The sequence below is a fragment of the Xenopus tropicalis genome, chromosome 3 (assembly GCF_000004195.4).
Source record: "Xenopus tropicalis strain Nigerian chromosome 3, UCB_Xtro_10.0, whole genome shotgun sequence".
Classification (NCBI taxonomy): Eukaryota; Metazoa; Chordata; class Amphibia; order Anura; family Pipidae; genus Xenopus; species Xenopus tropicalis.
The window spans coordinates 78,406,724-78,426,568 of record NC_030679.2 but is presented as its reverse complement, the minus strand read 5'-3'; the positions used below and the strand labels follow the sequence as shown (position 1 = coordinate 78,426,568).

General features: G+C 36.1%; 1 protein-coding gene across 4 annotated transcripts in view; it reads right to left on the bottom strand.

The window, feature by feature from the left end:
* Window positions 1-14,096: 14,096 nt before the first annotated feature.
* phtf2 (putative homeodomain transcription factor 2) overlaps window positions 14,097-19,845 on the bottom strand; it is a 63,005-nt gene continuing 57,256 nt past the window's right edge. For all 4 annotated transcript variants that reach the window (XM_012960015.3, XM_012960016.3, XM_004913028.4 and 1 more), the window contains 2 exons: window positions 19,421-19,546; window positions 14,097-17,279 (listed from right to left, as the gene is read on the bottom strand). In XM_012960015.3, coding sequence (XP_012815469.1) covers window positions 17,259-17,279; window positions 19,421-19,546 — 147 coding nt within the window. In that variant the 3' untranslated portion in view covers window positions 14,097-17,258. The remainder of the gene's footprint in view (window positions 17,280-19,420; window positions 19,547-19,845) is intronic.

Genomic DNA, 19,845 nt, shown 5'->3' with positions numbered 1-19,845 from the left:
AATTAGACCCTAGCAATTAGATAGCTGCTAAATTCCAAAATGGAGAGCTACTGAAAAAAAAAATCAAAATAATTGCATAAAAATGAAAAACAATTATAAATTATACCATAATATCACTTTCTAAGTCATGCTAAAAGTTAGTTTAAAGGTGAACTAAAGGTAAATAAGACAAAATGGTGGTGGATACTTTTTCACAAATAGGCGTTATTCATTTTTTTTCTTCTTTTTATTGTGTTTCCTCCACCTATTTTTTTTTAGGCTTTGGGTATCTTTGGGGATAAATGTTTCCAGTGAAGCTTGCTCATACCAGTACTAAACACTATCCTGCAAACTACTGGCAATTGGTTTTCATCAGCCCAGTGTAATCATTCCAATTACAGCCATCTCATGCGCTACAAAGTGGGATTATCCCCCACAATTTCAATTAGGTGGCCATATTACATACACATACAGCTGGAACATTATTTCCTTCATTAAAATATCTTAATATCTGCAGACACTCATTATAGGGTGGTTGGGAAGTGGGTTCTTTCAGCATTTATGAAATGTTCATCAGACATTCGCTCTGCAGACAAAATAATGAACTGTGTCACTATTCCTCTTTAGCCCAACACAACAAAAATTTCCAAGATAGTACTTACTCTTGAGTAAAACTCTTATCTCTTAAAGTGAGCAAACTCTTAGCATAAAGTGTGTGCTGGTTACATTGCCTCAGCTTCATTAGCAAGTAGTAAAACCTGCACCAGAGATGCACTGAAAAACTGTGTTTCTCTTCCATGCTTATGATGTGGGTTCTCCTTTCTTTTTTCACTAATGTGTTTAGAGGTGTGCCAGTGCATAGGGCTGTGTTATTTTCTGTGAGCCCACCAGTGCCTTAAATCAGACATGTCCTTGATCTGTGAATTTATTCTACCAGCCATCACGGTTTTCTAATTCCTAAAATAAAATACCTTTGCCAAACTTCTTATGACCCATTTTCACTTTAGGAAACTGTACGCTTAATCCACAAGGCAGTTGCTCTTATGATCTGATATTTCTAAATAACAAAATGACACACAGGCTTCAACTACTGCTGTGGCTTGCGAACCAATGAATTGCTTTCAGAATAACTTGTGCGTGACCCTGTCTGGAAGGGTAGCTTTTTATCAGGCTGCTATGGGACACATCAATACTAATTACACACATTACAGATTCTATCTGCTCTTCAGCACATAAAGTCTGGAAAAGTGCTATGAGGAAATGTGAATACATAAAAATCAAAGAGCCTCAACTATTACACTGATTGAATCAGAGAAAATATTACATTAATACAAAATGATGATGAAGACACCAGACAAAATGGAACAATGACCCAGGAGTGCTTTAGATTCAAGAGGATGGATACATTTTTGTCACTTGAACAAGGAATATGTTTATATCCGCTAAATGGCAGTTTTAATTAATCATTTTATTGCCATCCATTGTTTTAATATTAAGTATTATTTAACTGTAGGTGCATTTCCTGAGGGAATTTTTAGTTTACTTAGGTAAACAACATAATGTTTTTGTTAGAACTTTGCCAGCATTTGTGTAATTACACTTTTGTAACAATATATTGGGCTCTAAGCAACTAAAGAATTTGTAAAAAAAAATAAAAAAAAAGTAAGACAACATTGTCTACATTATTTAGACAGTTTTCCTGACAGGAAATAATGCAGCTCTAACTGTAACAGGAACAAGTGTGGGAGTAAAAGGCAGAACTTGAATGTATGGTAAAGCATAGTAAGGGAAAATGGGGGAGGAGACTTGCTTTGGGGTACTGATAATGGCAGCGAGGACCTCAAGTTGTGTATTAAATGTATGCTTACAAATGCAAGGAGTCTGAATAGTAAAACGGGAGATGGAGGTGCTGGCCTAAACCCAGAACATATAGCAAATGTGCAAGTGGTTGAACCCCTGAGTAACAGTGACCATAATGTTATCTTGTTTGGTGCAAAAAGCAAATATAAGCTTGGGCAACAAAGACCCTGAAATTCAAAAAAGCAAATTTAACTATACTTCAGAACATAGATTGGGGCATAATGTTTTCTGCTAAAAACAGAACAGAAATGATTGACGTTTACATTTATATTAAATTGTTACTGTTCTCAATTGAAGAAGTAAATGTAGAAGTGTTAAAAACCACCCCGTGTGGCTTAATTCTAAAGTAAAGAAGTTAATTGTGGGAAAAAAAGAAAAGGATTTAAGAACTACTTGTCAGGGGAGGCAAGAGTTGCATTTAAAGAATGCTATAACAAATATTGTAAAACTACAATCTGGAAGGCAAAGACAGTCAGTGGTTGACGCAGGACATGGTACATAAAAGTTTACTCAAAATGAAGGTGAACAAGGCACCAGCGCCCTCTGGTACTGACAAAGCTTAGTTCAGTTTTAGCTAAGCCTCTATTTCTGATTTTTTTCAGACTCACTCTCATCTGGTATGGTACCTAGGGATTGGAGGAAAGCTGATGTCATTCCTATATTTAAAAAGGTAATACAATCTCAGCCTGGCAAATATAGGCCAGTATATTTGTGGTCGCAAGTTATTTGAAGGTTTGTTAAGAGATAACATTCAAAATGATGATCTAAAATGGCACTATTAGCAGCAATTGACATGGCTTTATGAAGGAAAGGTGAAATCAGACACATTTGATTGCTTTTTAAGATGTGGTTAGTAAGAAGCTGGACAGTGGGGTTGCAGTAGATGTGATCTATTTTGATTTTGCCAAATACAGTTCCCCACAAGTAACTGCTTTCTAAACTAAATGTAACTAAAGTTGTTTACACATGAATAGGGAATAGAGCAGCGCTGTCCAACTGTTGGCCCGCGGGCCGCATGCGGCCTACAGCTCCTCACCTGTCTGGCTGCTGTGACTGCTTACCATTGAGTAAGCTTTTAATGGTATTAGTACCAAGATTAACTGTCCCTCTGCATTGTTCACAGCTCAAATTCAGGTTGTAATCCCCTGTATTGTTTAAACATGTAATCCCTTGTACTGTTCACACCATTAAGCCTTTGTATTGTTCACGCCTCAGGCTCAGAATGGAAGCACCCACATTGTTCACCTGTTCACACCTCAAAGACTGTAGGAGCAGTGCCATCATTATGTACTGCCTGCCCTATGCTGCCTGTGTGTTCCATACTCTGCCCGCCCTTCCTTGCCTGTGTGTAATTATATGCTGGGGGTTGCTGTGCTATCCACAAGGGAGGAGGAGGCATATGGATTTAAAGGTGTGGCTTAATATGACATAATATAATTCTTTCACATATGAATGAAGGGTGAAATCCCTGCAGTGAGTGCCAACCATTTGGGTTTTTGCTGCGCTACCACCATTAATGTCGGAATGGTCTTGTGATAACATGGGTGTGGTTTGAAGTGGGTGCAGTATAAAAAAGGGGAATGCTAAACACTGTCTTCCATTATCAGCCCTCCACCATGTAGTTCTTTAAAAAAAAAAATGCACGGCTCAGCAAAAAAAACATGCTCCACAGTTCTAAAACTCAGATGATTTATTAGACTTTAGTAAAGCTCACCTCGTAAATAACATGACCCGTGTGCACCATGCCCCGAGTCCTGCGCAAACAAGGGAGTATACAGAAATTACAAGCACAAATTCTCGATGGGTACGCACTCCAGACACGGGTCAAGGTGGTTTAAAGAGCAAGGAAAGGCTACTACAGTAGCCCTTAATATAATGTAGAGCTCCCTTGCCCAATGCAAATCGCCATATTTATTTTTTAAAATAATGATCACAGCTAACAAAAATTGATTTTTAATTTTAGTATATTTGCAGCCTGTCATGGTCGCCATCTTGGATTCCAGCATTCCCCCGCACCCCCCCCCATGGCAATCGAACACCACCACCGCCAACCGCTCGCACCCCCAACCCCTGCCCCCCGTGGATCACCCCCTCGCAACACCCCCTACCGGCATGCAACCCGCCGCTCGCTCCTCGGCTCTGTGTGCCTGCTCTGTGTCACATGGTGGGTCAGGGGAGGGGAGCGTGCTGGCTTCTCCCACTAAAACTATGCAGTGCGCTTGCGCCACCTACAGAATCCTGGTCACATAGTCAATGCTGGAGCGATGCATTATGGGAATCCTCTTTATCCAGCTCAGCATTTTTTATTCCTGTTTGGCTTCAGATCTTCTGAACAGGAGAAATATGGGGAGACTTAAGGGCACTATTGAGACAACTGAAGGTAAGCCTGCAGCTTGAGATTAACTCTTTATTAGCTTTTCCTTCTCCTTTAAGAAATAGCTTTATTCACATTTGTCCTGATGCATTTCGTGTTTTTCTTAAATAAATTACAGTTCTCTGTGATTCTTTTGTGCTCTTATTCTAACAGATCACAAATCACCTCCATGGTACAGCAAGGTACAAGATCCTTTAGTGCAATGATGAACCAATTAGAGGTACGATTAATCTCACTCTCTTTAAAAATGCTATTAGAGCTCTGACACACAACAAGCCTCAGGTTTAAAAAAAAAAAAAAAAAAAAAGAGGACAGTTGACTAATATCTACAGCAAATAGCCTTGTCTGAATATGATTATTTCCTGAATTCTTTGACTTTATTTTATGCCTCAACCACTGTTTCATTGTTTGTGTTGCACCACCTACTGGTTTAATTAATGTTTGCATTTATTGTTATCTTAGGTTACCATACTTTACTATGTGTAAATCCAGCAAATAACTAGTATATCTGCCATACTGTTCACAGCTAGAGTACTTAATCTGCAGTAACCCTACCCCATCCAGCCTTGTGGTAGCATTGATGGCAAGTATTACTAATTGCCAGCCCTGGTTTATACATGCAGATCATTGGTTTTTCAACAGCCTGGGGCAATTTTCTCTTAACAGGAGCACTAACCTGGGGGAAAAAAATTGAAATCTATTTCACAAGTGGGTGTCTAATATATTCATACCCAACCCCAATGAAATACACTTTTTTTTTTTTTTTTCTTTTAAATAACAAACTTTTGGGAGTACTACTTCATTTCCACAAAATGCCTTTATTGCAGACATCCAGCAAATGTTCCATTGTTTTCTTGCTAGAGAGAAAGACTGTAATTTCTTGAGATTTTTTTTTTTTTTTTTTTTTGGTACAGAGACAATGATCCTTCTAAAGACATCACAGAGTACTGCATGAGGGTGGGCACATCTTTGGCAACAGTCTTTCTTCTGCAATTGGAATCTATGGGCTTAGATGTTTACTGCTCGGGAAAGTGAGGCAGATTTTGGGTCAGGCATTAGGCAGTTAGTTAAAGGAGACAACTGCTTAAAATCCTTACCCTCAAGTAAAACTGCAAACAGTCTCCTCAAAAGGACACAAAGCACTTGCTTGCTCAAACCTTAGGTTTCACAAAATAGCTTCCAACGGCAAAGAAGTGACATTACCCTTCCCCCACCCAAGACCATTCCAATGATCTAAGAGACTTAGGTTGAGAATTCACGAACATTTCAGTAAAGGAAAATGTTGTATTTACAGACCAATATTCTGTAATTTTTTGCCTCTACCAACAATTTTCAAAAAATCATTAAAAAGTGGGCATGGCTATTGGGTCCAACCTTTTTTTAGAATGGGTCATACCGACAACATTTTTACGCCAAAATGTCTCCACCATAACAAAAATGTTGGGGGAAAAAAATGTAGCTAGGTTAATTTGGCTTCAGTCTGTGTAAAGAAATTTTTTGCAACACAAACAACATTTTTTTTTTATTATGTATGTGACACTTTTTAAAATTTGGCGACATCCGCAAAACTATGAGATACCTTCTGTGAATTTGTCGTGCTTACAACATTTTTACAATTTGGCGACCGCCATTTTCAGAACTGTGTACTTACAGACACTTTTGTGAAATTTCCCCTTAGACTTAGGAGCAGGTTTATAATCGGGGAAAGGAGACTTGTGCTTCTGTGGGACTTAAAGTAAAATACTTTTACCTTCCTAGTAAATGGGGAAGAAAAACCCTTCACTTGCAGAGGTGTCCTGTCCACAATAAATAGCCTATATGAGATAAAGCACTTTTAAGGGACTTAACTCTTGAAACATCCGATCGGGATGCCCCACTGGCTCCTGACAAAAAGAATTTGTGAGAAGAGTGCAGTGGTTGTTTAACAACTCTAACCAGCCTTCATGTATATAATAATAATGTAACTTGTTCATATGCCCCAATACCCTCTACAAAAGTACAAAGACAAAAACTTTGTTTTCTCCAATGCTTTTGTTAAAGCCATAGCTGCTGTTGCATACCATAAGGGTGAAGACACATGGGGCTACTTAACAGCAGCTACTTTTTCACTTCTACTCAACACCAGAAAATACCCTGCCATAGACAATACTGAGAATTGCCTCTGCTAAAACACATGTAGAGACAATTATCAATAAATGATCAGCATGGTCTATTTCTGTAGCCACAAGTAGCTTCTACTAGTAGTTCTGTGTGTCTTCACCCTAAAGGAGAAGGAAAGATAAAAACTAAGTAAGCTTTATCAGAAAGGTCTATGTAAATACATCCATAAGCACTCACAGAATAGCTGCACGGAGTCCTCGAACAAAAGCAACACAGAATTACATTTCTTCTTATTTGTAAATAACGCTTATTTGTATCAAATATGCCTTTATACATTATATTTGGTGAAAAAATGCCCACAGTTGATTTATAGGAATCTATTCATAGTATTTGCTTACCCAGACCATCAGTGCAAATGCAAACTTTAACCTTTTGGATTTACCAAAGACATTTACCTTGCATATCATTTAGTTAACCCCATGGTACAAGTGCTTTATTTACCAGTAGGTAAACTGACACGAGGGCACCCACTCTGTTTAGAAGAAGGGAGGTTCTGTTTAAATATTTGGAAAGGATTTTTTTTCTGTGAGAGCTGTGAAGTTCTGGAATTCCCTCCCCGAATCAGTCGTGCTGGCTGATACATTATATAGCTTTAAGAAGGGGCTGGATGGATTCTTAGCAAGTGAGGGAATACAGGGGTATGGGAGATAGCTCTTAGTACTAGTTGATCCAGGGACTGGTCCGATTGCCATCTTGGAGTCAGGAAGGATTTTTTTTCCCCTCTGGATCAACCCAACTTACTATGTGTTTTAGTGCTCATTTAAAAAAGAAGCACTTGTTTAAGCTGTGCACTGAGCAAATGGCAGTGGCAGGAGGCAGAGCAATCCCTGTCCTTAACCATCTTCATGCCCCTATCTGTGCTTTATCCTTTCTACTATAGCAATGTATATCTAAATATCTTCTTTCTTTTGTCTTTTACTGCAGAACTATTTTCACCATAACTACTGAATAGAAACATTTGTATGGAGGGTCATATTTCCAAAAGGGAGCCTCTAGGACCAACCCACCTCTTGCGTGCTAATCCTCACTTGTTCATTCCTTTAGCTGGTTCTAGAGGTGTGTAATGCCCTCCTCAACAGCCCCCAGATCTTTGCCGCCCTAGGCCTAGGCCTTTGGGGCCTGCCCACAAATCCAGGCCTGGTTATATTGTATATATGTATATGAATGGTATATGAATGGTATAGTATATCTAATATATTGTACACTGTATCAGCAAAGATATGAATATTGATTTTAACATGTGCACTATATTTACATGTATGTTTGTATTTTAATATGCGAGGGAGATGCCACGCTATCACTATAATGGCCAAATAAAAATGTATAAATAAAACATATATCCTGTAACAGTGCACCATCTAGTGGTAGAGTGATCATGTATAATGGCTGACTATATAGCAGTATAATATAAAAGAATAGTATAGGACAGTTCCACAGTTTTTTTTTTGTTTTTTTTTACTTGGGAAAAAACCTAAACAAACTAGTTGTTTGTGTAATCTATGTCTGTTTAGAGCAATATCCCTTTTAGCATTTGAAAATATTGACCCTTTTAAAGCCATAAGGGCACTTCTCAGTATAACTGAGAAAAAAATAAATCATGATTGTAACCCTATGCAGCATTAAAGAAACATCCCTCAGAGCACAAGACAATGTTCAGCAAACTAGCTATGCTTCCACAAAAAAAAACCAAAACATGAGGCCAAATGGTCTTATAAACATTTAAACTTAAAACATAAAGACATGAAATATGCTTTTTGCCTTTATAATAACATCGGCCTGCTAAGAGCTTATCATATTGAGTCTGTAAGATCTGAACTTTCCTTTTTAAGAGCATTCTGAATCATGTTTTGGTTTGTAGCATAGCTAGTTTGCTGAATGTTGCTTTGAACCTTAAGCATTGTTTATCTGAAAAAAGACATTAAATAAATAAGGATATTTTGGAAGAATTGCTAAGAACTGTAGCATGCAACTACTAATAAGCTTTTTATTATGTACAAAATCTCCTGACGCAGATGACGCGGCCCCACATACTTCAGTACGTATCAAACATTTGCATTACCTTCCAGATAATTTTTTAACATTATAGGCGTCATTACCTAGCAGAATGCAGGGTATAAAAAGAAAGCTGCAATTGGGCAATTTGTTGCACTTTGTTCACTGCCTTCTACACACTGGAGCTCACTGCATTTGTCAGTGTTGCATGGGTGACCAGCAGGGGGAGGCATGTAAGCTTCCCACCCTCTAACGCCCCCTGATGGCAGGGTTATCAATCTGATTTAAAGAAGGAAAGGCTAATAAAGAGTTAATCTCAAGCTGCAGGCATACGTTCAGTTCTCTCAATAGTGCCCTTAAAGGACAAGGAAAGTCAAAATCTATTAAGCACACTATTAAATAGTACTACTATTGCTGTGTAAAAACGCTATATGTCTGGCTTGCCTAATGAAAGATTTACAGAGATGCACCTGCTACATTCTACATACTTGTTTCAGTGAACAGCGGTGAACAAGTGATGCCCACTCCCTTTCCCTCACTGTCTCTACTGCGCATGCGCCCCCAACATCCTCCAGCAGCCTCCCTGTGGAACCCCCCCAGCAGCTTATAAGGGCGGCGGTCGACATGGCAACCAGACACTAGGGGGAACGCTCCTGCTTGTGCGCATGCGCCGCCTACAGTCCTGGTCGTAGTGTCTGTGCAGGAGCGTTGCATTCTGGGAATCATCTCTACCTAGCTCAGCGTTTTTTCTTCCTGTTTGGCTTTTGATCATCTCAACAATTGAAATATAGGGAGACTTAAGGGCACTGAGACAACTGAAGGTATGCCTGCAGCTTGGGATTAACTCTTTATTAGCCTTTCCTTCGCCTTTAAAAGGACAATGAAAGGTTAATATAAATTAAAAGTAAGTCTAAAGGCATTCTTTTTAAGTACTTACTGCATATCTAAATTCCCAGATCCCTGCTTGCTTCTCTGAGATATGGTGCTGGCAGCCTACAGCAGTATGAAGCCTACAGTGACATCACTGAAATCTCTCTCCCCTTCCTGTAGGCTGCCAGTGGCAGCCTTCCTATTCTCTGAGCATGTGTGTAACTTGATCCTGTCTGCTGTTCTGAGCTACACATGCCCACCAGCCAATCAGAAGCGGATCTGGCAGAGGGGAGGGGGGGAGGGAATGAAACACATGTGCAGTATGAAGCAAGGAGGGAAAGGAAGGGAGAATACCTTTTTAGAGATGGCTGCCTGTTCTAGAAAATGTGAAGTAAGTGTGACTGAGTAAATATTTGATTAGGTGAGCCAAAAGTGTGGCGTTTTTACTAAACAATAGGAGGACTATTGGGCAGTATGCTTTTTAAATTTTGACTTGCATTCTCCTTTAAGGCAAACTAAAGTATTACACTAAAAATGATTTCATATTCATAGGTCTTACAATACCAGGGTTATCCTGGCTTGGAGATACATAGTATAACCAAACTTTGAAACAAAATGAGCAACGCAAAAAATATTGAGATTTAGGGGCACATTCATTAAAGTACGATTGAATCCGAATACAAAAAAATCGTATTTTTTCTTCGTTTTCATACCGTGCATATTTTTTGAGACTTCCAAAAACACAATTTTTTCGTAAGCGTATTCGTGACATTTCCGATCATCAGAAATTATCATATCCAATCCGAATTGTACCCATTTCGGGATTCAAACTCGTACTTTGATGAATCTGCCCCTTGGCCTCAAAACTCTGATTTCTTTGCAGTTTAGATCACACCAGAGAAACCTCTGAAGCTCATAAGAAGCACTTTTTTCATTTTCCCATAATTTTTTTCTTATACTGCTTAAAGTGACTTTCATCATTTACATTAATTTTGACAATATTGTCAGCTTGCTAGAGTCTACTCCAGCACTGAAAGGGTAAAGTAACTTACCTTCACCTGGACAATTGTTTACCTTGGATAGACCTTAAGGAACACTCCATCCATTATTTATAATTAGTTTTAAATGAAGAGTATGCCTTTGCACAATGGTTTCATAAAAAAAGTAATAACAATCCTATAAGAATATATATGCACTGTTATATGACTGTTAATAAATACTCAATTAAGCCTTGACAATTCATACTTTTATTTTTTGGGAGAGATATGTATGCCACAATGTTTCATTTTATGCCACCCATCAATAAAAGCAATCAGTTACATCAATACACATTATAATGGCTTTAAACAATCAGAGATTTACTCTTTTTAACCTTTATGAATGAAGGTTGAACAGCATAGTATTCACCTATTTAAATAATCAGTTTCCCAAAATATACTTATATATTCTATGCAAAATGTATTTTCTGAAGTTTGTAGCATATTTTGATTTTTTTTTCTTATTATAAAAATTCTATACTGTTAAAAACTATACATGAAAGAAGTATTGCAGCAACTGTGTGTACTCTCATCATATCCTATTCCTTTTTTTGGTCATGTTAAAACCATAAGATTTTTACAATTTATACTCCTAAATGGACATTAGAGTGTGGACTAGAAATGAATTTAGAAGTATATACAACATGCTCACATACCATAAGTAAGTTTAGTTGCCATGACCTAGATTATAATTTCTAGATACACTATCCATTGCAAAACACTTCTTACCATGTAAAACCATTATGGAAGCATTAACTAATAAATCATTCTTCACATAAATAACCCCCATAGGAAATGGACATTAGGGGGTAGATTTACTAAAATTCCAACATTTCTAATTTTTTTCTTTTAAAAATGTAAAAAAAAAAAAATAATTTTCATAAATGTCTGGCATTTGCTAAAAAGTCTGAACTACGCACTGGAGAAAGTCTCAGAAAACCATGAACTGCAACATTTTTAAATTGTTGCACTGAAACCTCTACCTTTTCGAACTGTCGCACAAAAAAAGAGTGTAAAAAAAAATCTGAAAGCCTCAAAGCAAAGCAAAGACGCATTCTCCAGGGAATGGAGGGGACATCTGCTATTAACTTCTACGTGATTCCTGTAAGTTTTAGCTGTTGAATTTGAATTTGTAGCTGTTTTGTCGCATAGTAAATCTGAGCATTAGTAAATGGGCCCCCTAGGAATGCTTCTCACAATTTAAAGGGTCATAGTTTCTGATATGACTATATGCCTAGCTTTGGATCTAAATCACTTTAATACTAAAGCAAAAATTAAATAACCTTTAATACTAAAACAAAGAGAACTGGAATAATTAACTGAAATTAGTTCACTTACTTAAACATTATAGAAAATGATCACCAAATAACAGATGTTAAGCACTTTCAATTAGCTGAGATAATTTATCCCAAATAACCAATTTGTGTTGCTAACATTATTTTATCTCAATGATCTGCTTATACCCATGCAAAAAAAGTTTAAAAATGATCAGTTGTGTGAATACTATTGGGAAACAAGTTAAAGGAAGGAAAACTCATGGCAGTTACCTTTATTTTACATCATCCTAGAACAAAATGTTTTACTTGTAATACTGGGAATGTACAGGAATTGCAGGAGGGTCATCTCCCATAGACTCCATTTTAATGAAAATATTAAAAAATTTTAAAAATGATTTCATTTTCCTCTGTAATAATAACAGTACCTTGTACTTGATTCCAATTAAGATATGATTAAATCTTACTGATGGCAAAGCATTCATATTGGGTTTATTTTATTTTAAACCATTTTTAGTAGACTTAAGGTCCCCATAATCGGCCCGTGTATGGGCACTCCCGACAGAAATGAAAATCGCCTGAAATCGGCCAGATCTCGATCGGGCAGGTTAGAAAATCTGGTCGGATCGGGGACCGCATCGGCTGGTTGATGCGGTCTCCGAACCGACTTTGCCATTGCCCGTTGTTGTAATTTGATCGTTTGGCCCCAGGGAGAAGATCCGCTCGCTTGGCGACATCGCCAATCGAGGGGATCTTATAGTGTATGGGGACCTTTAAGGTATGGAGATCCCAATAACAGAAAGATTCCTTATCTGGAAAAATCCAGGTCCTAAACATTCTGGATAACAGGTCCCATACCTGTACTAATTGCCAGCATACATTTTTATTGCACAAATGTATGCCAACATCCAAAAATAACTAAATATTGGGTGCGTGCTAGAGCATGTGAAATCTAGAATAGGAAAAAAAATATGAATAAGTTATACATGTTTTACCACTCCAGAAAGAGATGGATAGCCAAAGTAGCTCATGTTTTTCCTCTAACAATAGAGCTGTATGAACAGCAGGAACAACTTCACTGGTATATCATGTTAGGGCACAATAGCTGATAAGAAGCAGGAAAGCCATACTGGTAGGATAAAGTACTACACCATGACTCCTGCAAACACTAGGGAACTTAGCTGCTACTGTATATTATTAGGGAGAAATGATCCTGAGGAACATTGAGCAGTAGAGTCTGCTCAGAAACAGATAAAGAACCTGCTTTAGAAGGAGGGATTATGGTGCAGTTGTGACAAGCACTAGAGTCTTCAAAAGAAAACAAGATTTCTGAGAGAAATTTGTATCCCACTGTAAATGGCAATGAGTAGAGCAGGAAGGGAAAATATTTATGCCTTTTAACAAAGTTGCTAATAATTATACACAATAAAGCATTCTCCTTCTGGTTTTATAATTTTCAAAGAAATTGTAACACCATAACAATAGAGGAATAGCAGCAGCACTTTTTTTAGTGATAGGTTCTTCTGCCAGGGAAACACCAGGAACCAATTTTATGGTTTGGGATTCATTTCATTTTAACAGTAAATGAAGTGGGACTAATGAATTAATCGAAACTACCTTATTAGACAATTCAGTCAGATTTGATTTAATAGTTCAAATTGAATGGAAATTAATTTGATGTACAAAAAAGAGAAAGGTAGATTGATTTTTACTCAAAGTGAACTATTTCTACTTTTAAAAAATCTACTTAACTGCATCTGATATTAACCTCAGATGATGATAAATCCATTTCAGAAGTGCTTATTTTTTCCCCACTGTTGTTTATATTATAATGACTTATTTCTTGGTTCCTCAACAAACGTTTTTAATTAAGGAACTAACTCAGCCATGCTGTTTGTCAGAGGTGCACTGGAAATCACTGTCTCTAGCTGGAAGCAGACAGTTAGAGCTTCTAAATCTGTCTCTGCTGGTGAAAAATAATGTTCGGTTGAGAAAACAAAAGATAAATTAATATAACCTATCTGTAAAAAAGAATTATTAAACATCCACAACAGTTTGGGCATATGTTTATACAAATGAAGTGCCTTAGGGATTTGTGACCAGCTAGCACTCTTTGCGCAGATATGGAATCTATTATCTAGAAATTCATTACCCAGAAGCTCAGAAACGAAATTCTTACAGATTTGTGTTTTAGCTGTAATAAAAAGATAGAACCTTGTACTTAGCAATAACTCACCAAGCACAAATGCATATCATGGTATAACCATTCTTTCCATGATTTTTTAGGATTATTTAATATCAGTTTATTGTGAACTTGGCTGCCTCCATACCACCAATAATTATTGTTTTGTATTTAACATAATGCTCAGCAAATTTATATTAAAGCAATATTATCATTATTTACTCCCACACCTTTTGATTTTCTTCATATAGGTACCCATATTATAAAAAGTACAACAAAGTGGTTGAACAGTATGAAATACTTTAAATAACAACACTTTCAAGACTTGAGTGTTAAAGTAAGTAAATAAGGACGAATGATCCATCGAATTGTTTCAGATAAGCGACTCACTAAATTTTTATTTATAAGAGAATAATTGCAATTTGTAAGTTCTATGACTGAGAGAACGTCAAGCGTACATGGTTTGTCAATTTTGCCAATATGGATAAGTTAAGCTTTCGATTACTATAATTTACAGAACCTATACAAATTAAAACAAAATGAAATCACTGATCTATTAAAACTTGGGCAATAATAAAGGATAGCATAAAAACCCCTTTAAAGGAATTTTTAAAGTGACAAATCTATTCTACCCTGCACCAATAATTACCCTATCCTGCAAAAAGTTTATTATTTTCAATGCTAAAACTCTGCTTCTGGTCTTTTCAAATAAAGCAAAAGAGCGACATTCGCTTGGCAAATTCTAACGTATGACACTCCATATAAACTCCTAGCCCGACTTCTGCCAGAACCAGAAGTTGCCCCGTACGGATGATTTTTAGGCTGCCTTTTAGTTCTCCGTCTTCATTTAAATTCCTTCAGCTTACGTTGCAAGCATAGTGTAGTATGTAGCCCTGTCGTCTTATTTGAGAAGACTAGAAGCAGAGTTTTAACATGGTATTTTTTAGCAAAGCATTGAAAATAGGATAGGGCAATTATTGGAGCAGGGTAGAATAGATTTATTTTTTTTTTCTTCTAAAAAAAAAAAAAAAAAAAATTGTGTTGCAGATCAAACACACAATGTTATTTAAGTCAAGGGCAGATTTTTTTTTAAATTAACTTTACCTAAGGATATATAGAGAAGACCTAAATAATTGTGTTTATGTAATCGTGTCAACTGTTTGTGCTCTTAAAAATTGTTAGGAAAAGTAGCTTTGTACACTTTGTGTACATATGCAGAAGAAATATTCAATGCATGCAAAAAGCTATACTCTCACGTTTTGCTTTTTACATGTGGACGATAAATCCTACATTAAATAAATAGCCTATTTCCTGAATATTTTACAGTTAGTATGCAAAGGTTTATTAAATATTATTTATTTAGTTTATTAGTTATTTCTGAGTCTAAACTACATCAGCACAGAACTTAAGGGACAAGGAATGCTTTTTAAAGATAATGTCGAAAATGTAATTACATTTAGATTAAAACAATGCCCTGTCTACAATATAAATCATATCATAAGATATGTAACAAAAAAGATGGGATAATGCATGGGCCCCCACACAATAGCAGCTAATTGAAATAAAATACAGAAGCAAACAAAGATGATCAATCTACAAAACTTGAACTTAGTAATGATTATGTATATTAGGGTAGTAACCTTTGTAAAGCTACAAGGACCAAAAGGACCATTTAAATTAAAACCATAAAGTGTAACAGATTCAGAAAAACATTTTGTCAACATTCGATTCCAAATGAAGTAAATATAATAACTTTGTTCTTATATGAGTTTTGTAAATCCTTACAATGTTTCATTGATTCAGTTTTGGCACAAGTAAAAACAGAATTTCCACATTTCCCCATTGAAAATAATGGGTGTAATTCACAGACATATTTGCAGTGATGCAAATTGATACTAAAAAAGGCAAGTTAATTCTACAAAATAGTTATTATCAATCTTAACACATTGAAATATTTAAATTATATAGATTGCATTGCACATTACAGTGCTTTTCCGAGACTATGATATGTATAGTATACATTAATATTATATTTACCTTAAAAATAAAACTGAACAGCAAAAATTCAGATAAAACACAATAAAAATAAATGTAACATTGAAAGGAAAATACTAATGGCAAACAAGTGTTGCTGAAAGTGACCTGAGTAACAGCTACATTATATGCCAAAGGATAGACAAACAAGGAACAAACTGATGTGATTTGAGAAAGTCATCCTTTCCTACACCACAGGACGTCTGTCATCTGCCTTTCATATGAGTCAAGCAGATGGGTAATAGAATAGCCCTCAAACAAAGTAGCTAAATAAGGAATTAAAGCATGTGTTATGCTAAAATAAATTGACTATTTAAACACAAGTTTAAGATATCGGATTGTACATTCACCAGGTATCACTATGGACAAAACATACCAAGGTATTAGGAGTAACTCATACAAACCATTTGTTTTATCATATAAGAATACTTGGTTTCCAGCAATACTTCTCCTTTAGAAGCACTGATTAGAAACGTCCATGAGCAAAAAAAAAAGCAAGACAAACAAATGTTAATAAATACATATACACTTCTAATAATATTTTCTCTAAAAGAAAATCCTTACAGTATTAACATGTACAACTATTGCTTAGGTAGCAGTGAAATGCACTGAAGAACCAATACCACAAAAGCTTGCTTTGTAAGTTTTAGTTCTGTAACCAATTATTTTGCTAATACTCTGGTGTATTGCTTATACAAATAAAAGTAACCAATGTTTTACCGCAAGTATATATTTTGACAATCACAGTCTTGTCAGGGAGATCAAGGTTGTGAAACACCCTTCTCCACATGAGGCCATTTCCCATCATTTGAATGGGAAATATAATGAATGATGCTGGCACTGTTAAGGAATGTGAAAGTGAGCATTCCTAAGTTAACCCTGTCTTGCCAGCACCATTGTGCCATGGGTAGCACTTTTGTCATTCAAATGGATAGAATGTGTCGACATGCACAGAAATGACTGCTATGATTCTCTCTGATAGCACATGGTGCTCAAAACACTGCATGTGCCAAAGCACAAGTTCAAGTTTTGAGAAGCAGACCTTTTGTAGTTTTACTCCTCTGTTAATAAAAGATGTATTGTAAGGATCCTAAAGCTGTAACAGAATTTTACAAAAATGTTCACCCAAAAACTCTTGTGGGGGAGAGAAACCAACGATATGCATGACCTACAGTAAATGCTGGAGACTTCATTCCTCATTTTGCTTAATATTATGAATATGCACTTTTTTTTTTAAATTGCACAATATCTGTCACTCAATACTTACAAAATCATGATATGTATAGTAAGTGAAAAATATGAAAACACTGAAAAGGTAAATAAATAAAACAATTGCACAAGTCCAGAAGTAAACACTTCAGTTTTCAAAACAGTATCTTGCTTTAGGCCTTAGTTTCTGATCACAAGTGGTAACCACTTGAGGCAGCTTATTATTTTGCTAGGAAGTCAGTAATCTTGCTCCAGAAAATGTTGAGTCAATATTCTGCTGTCCAGTGTCATGATTTGATTTTCCACAGCTACAAACAAAAACAGAAAGGAAAATATGTAACACATAATTAATTGTTGTCTATGTACCCACCATGTTAGCCCTTGTAGTTACATTACAAAAATTTGTAGGTATGAATTTTACTTTAACTGAAACACTTCAGAAGTAAACCTAACCCACTACAACCTATCCAAGATAGGTTGTATTTATAGTTACTTTTATTTGCATTATGTACAACACCTCGGGATAAAATCTACTTCCTAATATTACACTAAAGCTACACTAAGAGGCCCTTTCATTAAACCACAAATTTTCGCCAATTAAAAGCACAATTGGAGAAAAAATAGGAGTAACCACAATAATTTCTGATGTGCGAAAATTGCACGAAAATTATTTTCTTGGTTGTACGAAAATATTGTGGTTGCGATCCGAAAGTTCGTGTTTTCATGTCCAAAAGATCGTAAACGGCACGAAAGCCTTTCTGGCTTTGAAACAAAATGTATGATGTTGGAAGCCTTCCGTAGGACTCAATGGCACTCTACAGACCCAACCTGGTGAAAAGATAGTCATGATACCAAAGCTTGAATGAATAACAACATTTTCATAGTCGCTGCAAAAAGTACAACATTTTCATGGAATAATGAACGTACCATGAAAAAGTCGTGACATTTCAATAATATTATTGTGAATATTACGAAATGTTCTATAAGTTAGAAAAAATAAGCAGCGAATAAAAAGAAGCTGAAAAATTCCAATGGCACCAGTAATTTAAAGTGATACTGACACTAAAAAAACTACTCCTCAAAATATAAATGTACATAAAAAATTCTCTATAGGTCACGTTGATAGTTTTTTCGCTAAGGCTGCATTTGTAAGTAATTGTTACTTGAAGTTCCTAAACCTGACTGTTTTGCCAACCTGACTGTCTCTTCTCGGCCTGTCAGTTATAGCTTCTCATGGTAACGGACTACTGCAGCACAGATATGGCAGCCCCCTCATAGAGGAACATGGGGGATCAAATAGGTAAGGTGAAAAAGTTGTATTTTCTGGTGTTTTAAATGCATGTTTATTATTGGTAACAAGTGAAAAAGTCTTTAAAGGAAGGCATATTTAACAAATTAATTAATTTGAGTATTTTCAAGTTATTTCCAAATTAGGAAAACTTGGAAAATCTGAAATGTGCACTTTTTTTTTTTTTTTTTTTTAAACTGAACCGCACCTACCCGTGATTTTCAATGAGTCTGCCAAATTCCAAATTCTCAAAAACTCAAATTGAAATATAGCTTGAATACCTAAAATACAACTCCCATTGACTTCTGCATGAACTCACCTCAGACATAGAGGCAGGGCAGGCAATTACTTTCACTTTCTATTCAGCCCTTTCTACATGTCACTGCATTTATGTATCCTGTACATGGGCATGGCCATTAGGTGCCAGATTGTGGCACATAAACAAGATTTTAGGGTTATGCAATGTTGGTCTTAAAAACAGTGTTTACAAAATGGCAGCCGCCTGATAGCTGTGACTGTGTACTTGCAAGGCAGAGGGAAACAAGATTTATATAATTTATATTGTGTAAGTAAAGTTTATTTTGCTCAACTAACCTGATAAAAAAAATAGAATTATTTCTTAAGCGGACAGATCCCCTTTAATTTTGTATGTGACTTGCTACTGTAAACATACTTGCCAGGAATATCTTTCTAATGCAGTAGCATTAGAAACACTCAACAAATTATATATAACCATTCCTTATCCTAGCCAATGACTAGATATTGTTATGATGTGGATTCCTAAATCCTACAAAAGATTATATACAGGTATGGGACCCCTTATCCGGAAACCTATTATCCAGAAAGTTCTGAATTACGGAAAGGCCATCTCCCATAGACTCCTTTTTAATCAAATAATTCACATTTTTTTGTACAGTACTTGATCCCAGCTAAGATAAAATTTACCCTTATTTGAGCCAAAACAATCCTATTGGGTTTAATTACTGTTTAAATAATGTTTTTAGCAGACGTTAGGTAGGAGATCCGAATTACGGAAAGATCCCTTGTACGGAAAACCCCAGGTCCCGAGCATTCTGGATAATGGGTCCCATACCTGTATATTATATTATATATGGGTGTGTGTGATAATATTAAAACAGGAACAATATCTTACAGCCTTACCTTTAGATTAAATCCCAGCAGATCACTAATAACGCCAGATACAGCAGACAATATGACTACCTGTGTTATGTTATAAAGCAGTGGATTCATTGTAAGCCCATATAACCTAAAGGGACTATCCAATTCCTTTAACAAAAACATAAAAATGAAAATTGTTAGATATGAACAAGATGCGGAACAGGCATTTGTAAAAATGTTTACTTTTTTAAACTTTTAAAAACACCATTTCAAATAGCAACATGGGAAAACTTTATATCTACATGATGTATGCAGTGATGTTTGCAGTACAAACCTAATCACATATCTGCCACCCCCAGCACTAGATCCCTTACTTCTGCGGTGTCTCTGCCCGTTCAAAGCGTGACTTCAGTGTTTCTGGGCTAGCTTGGTTTATAAAAAAGGTTACAGTTGTGTTTCATGTGAAA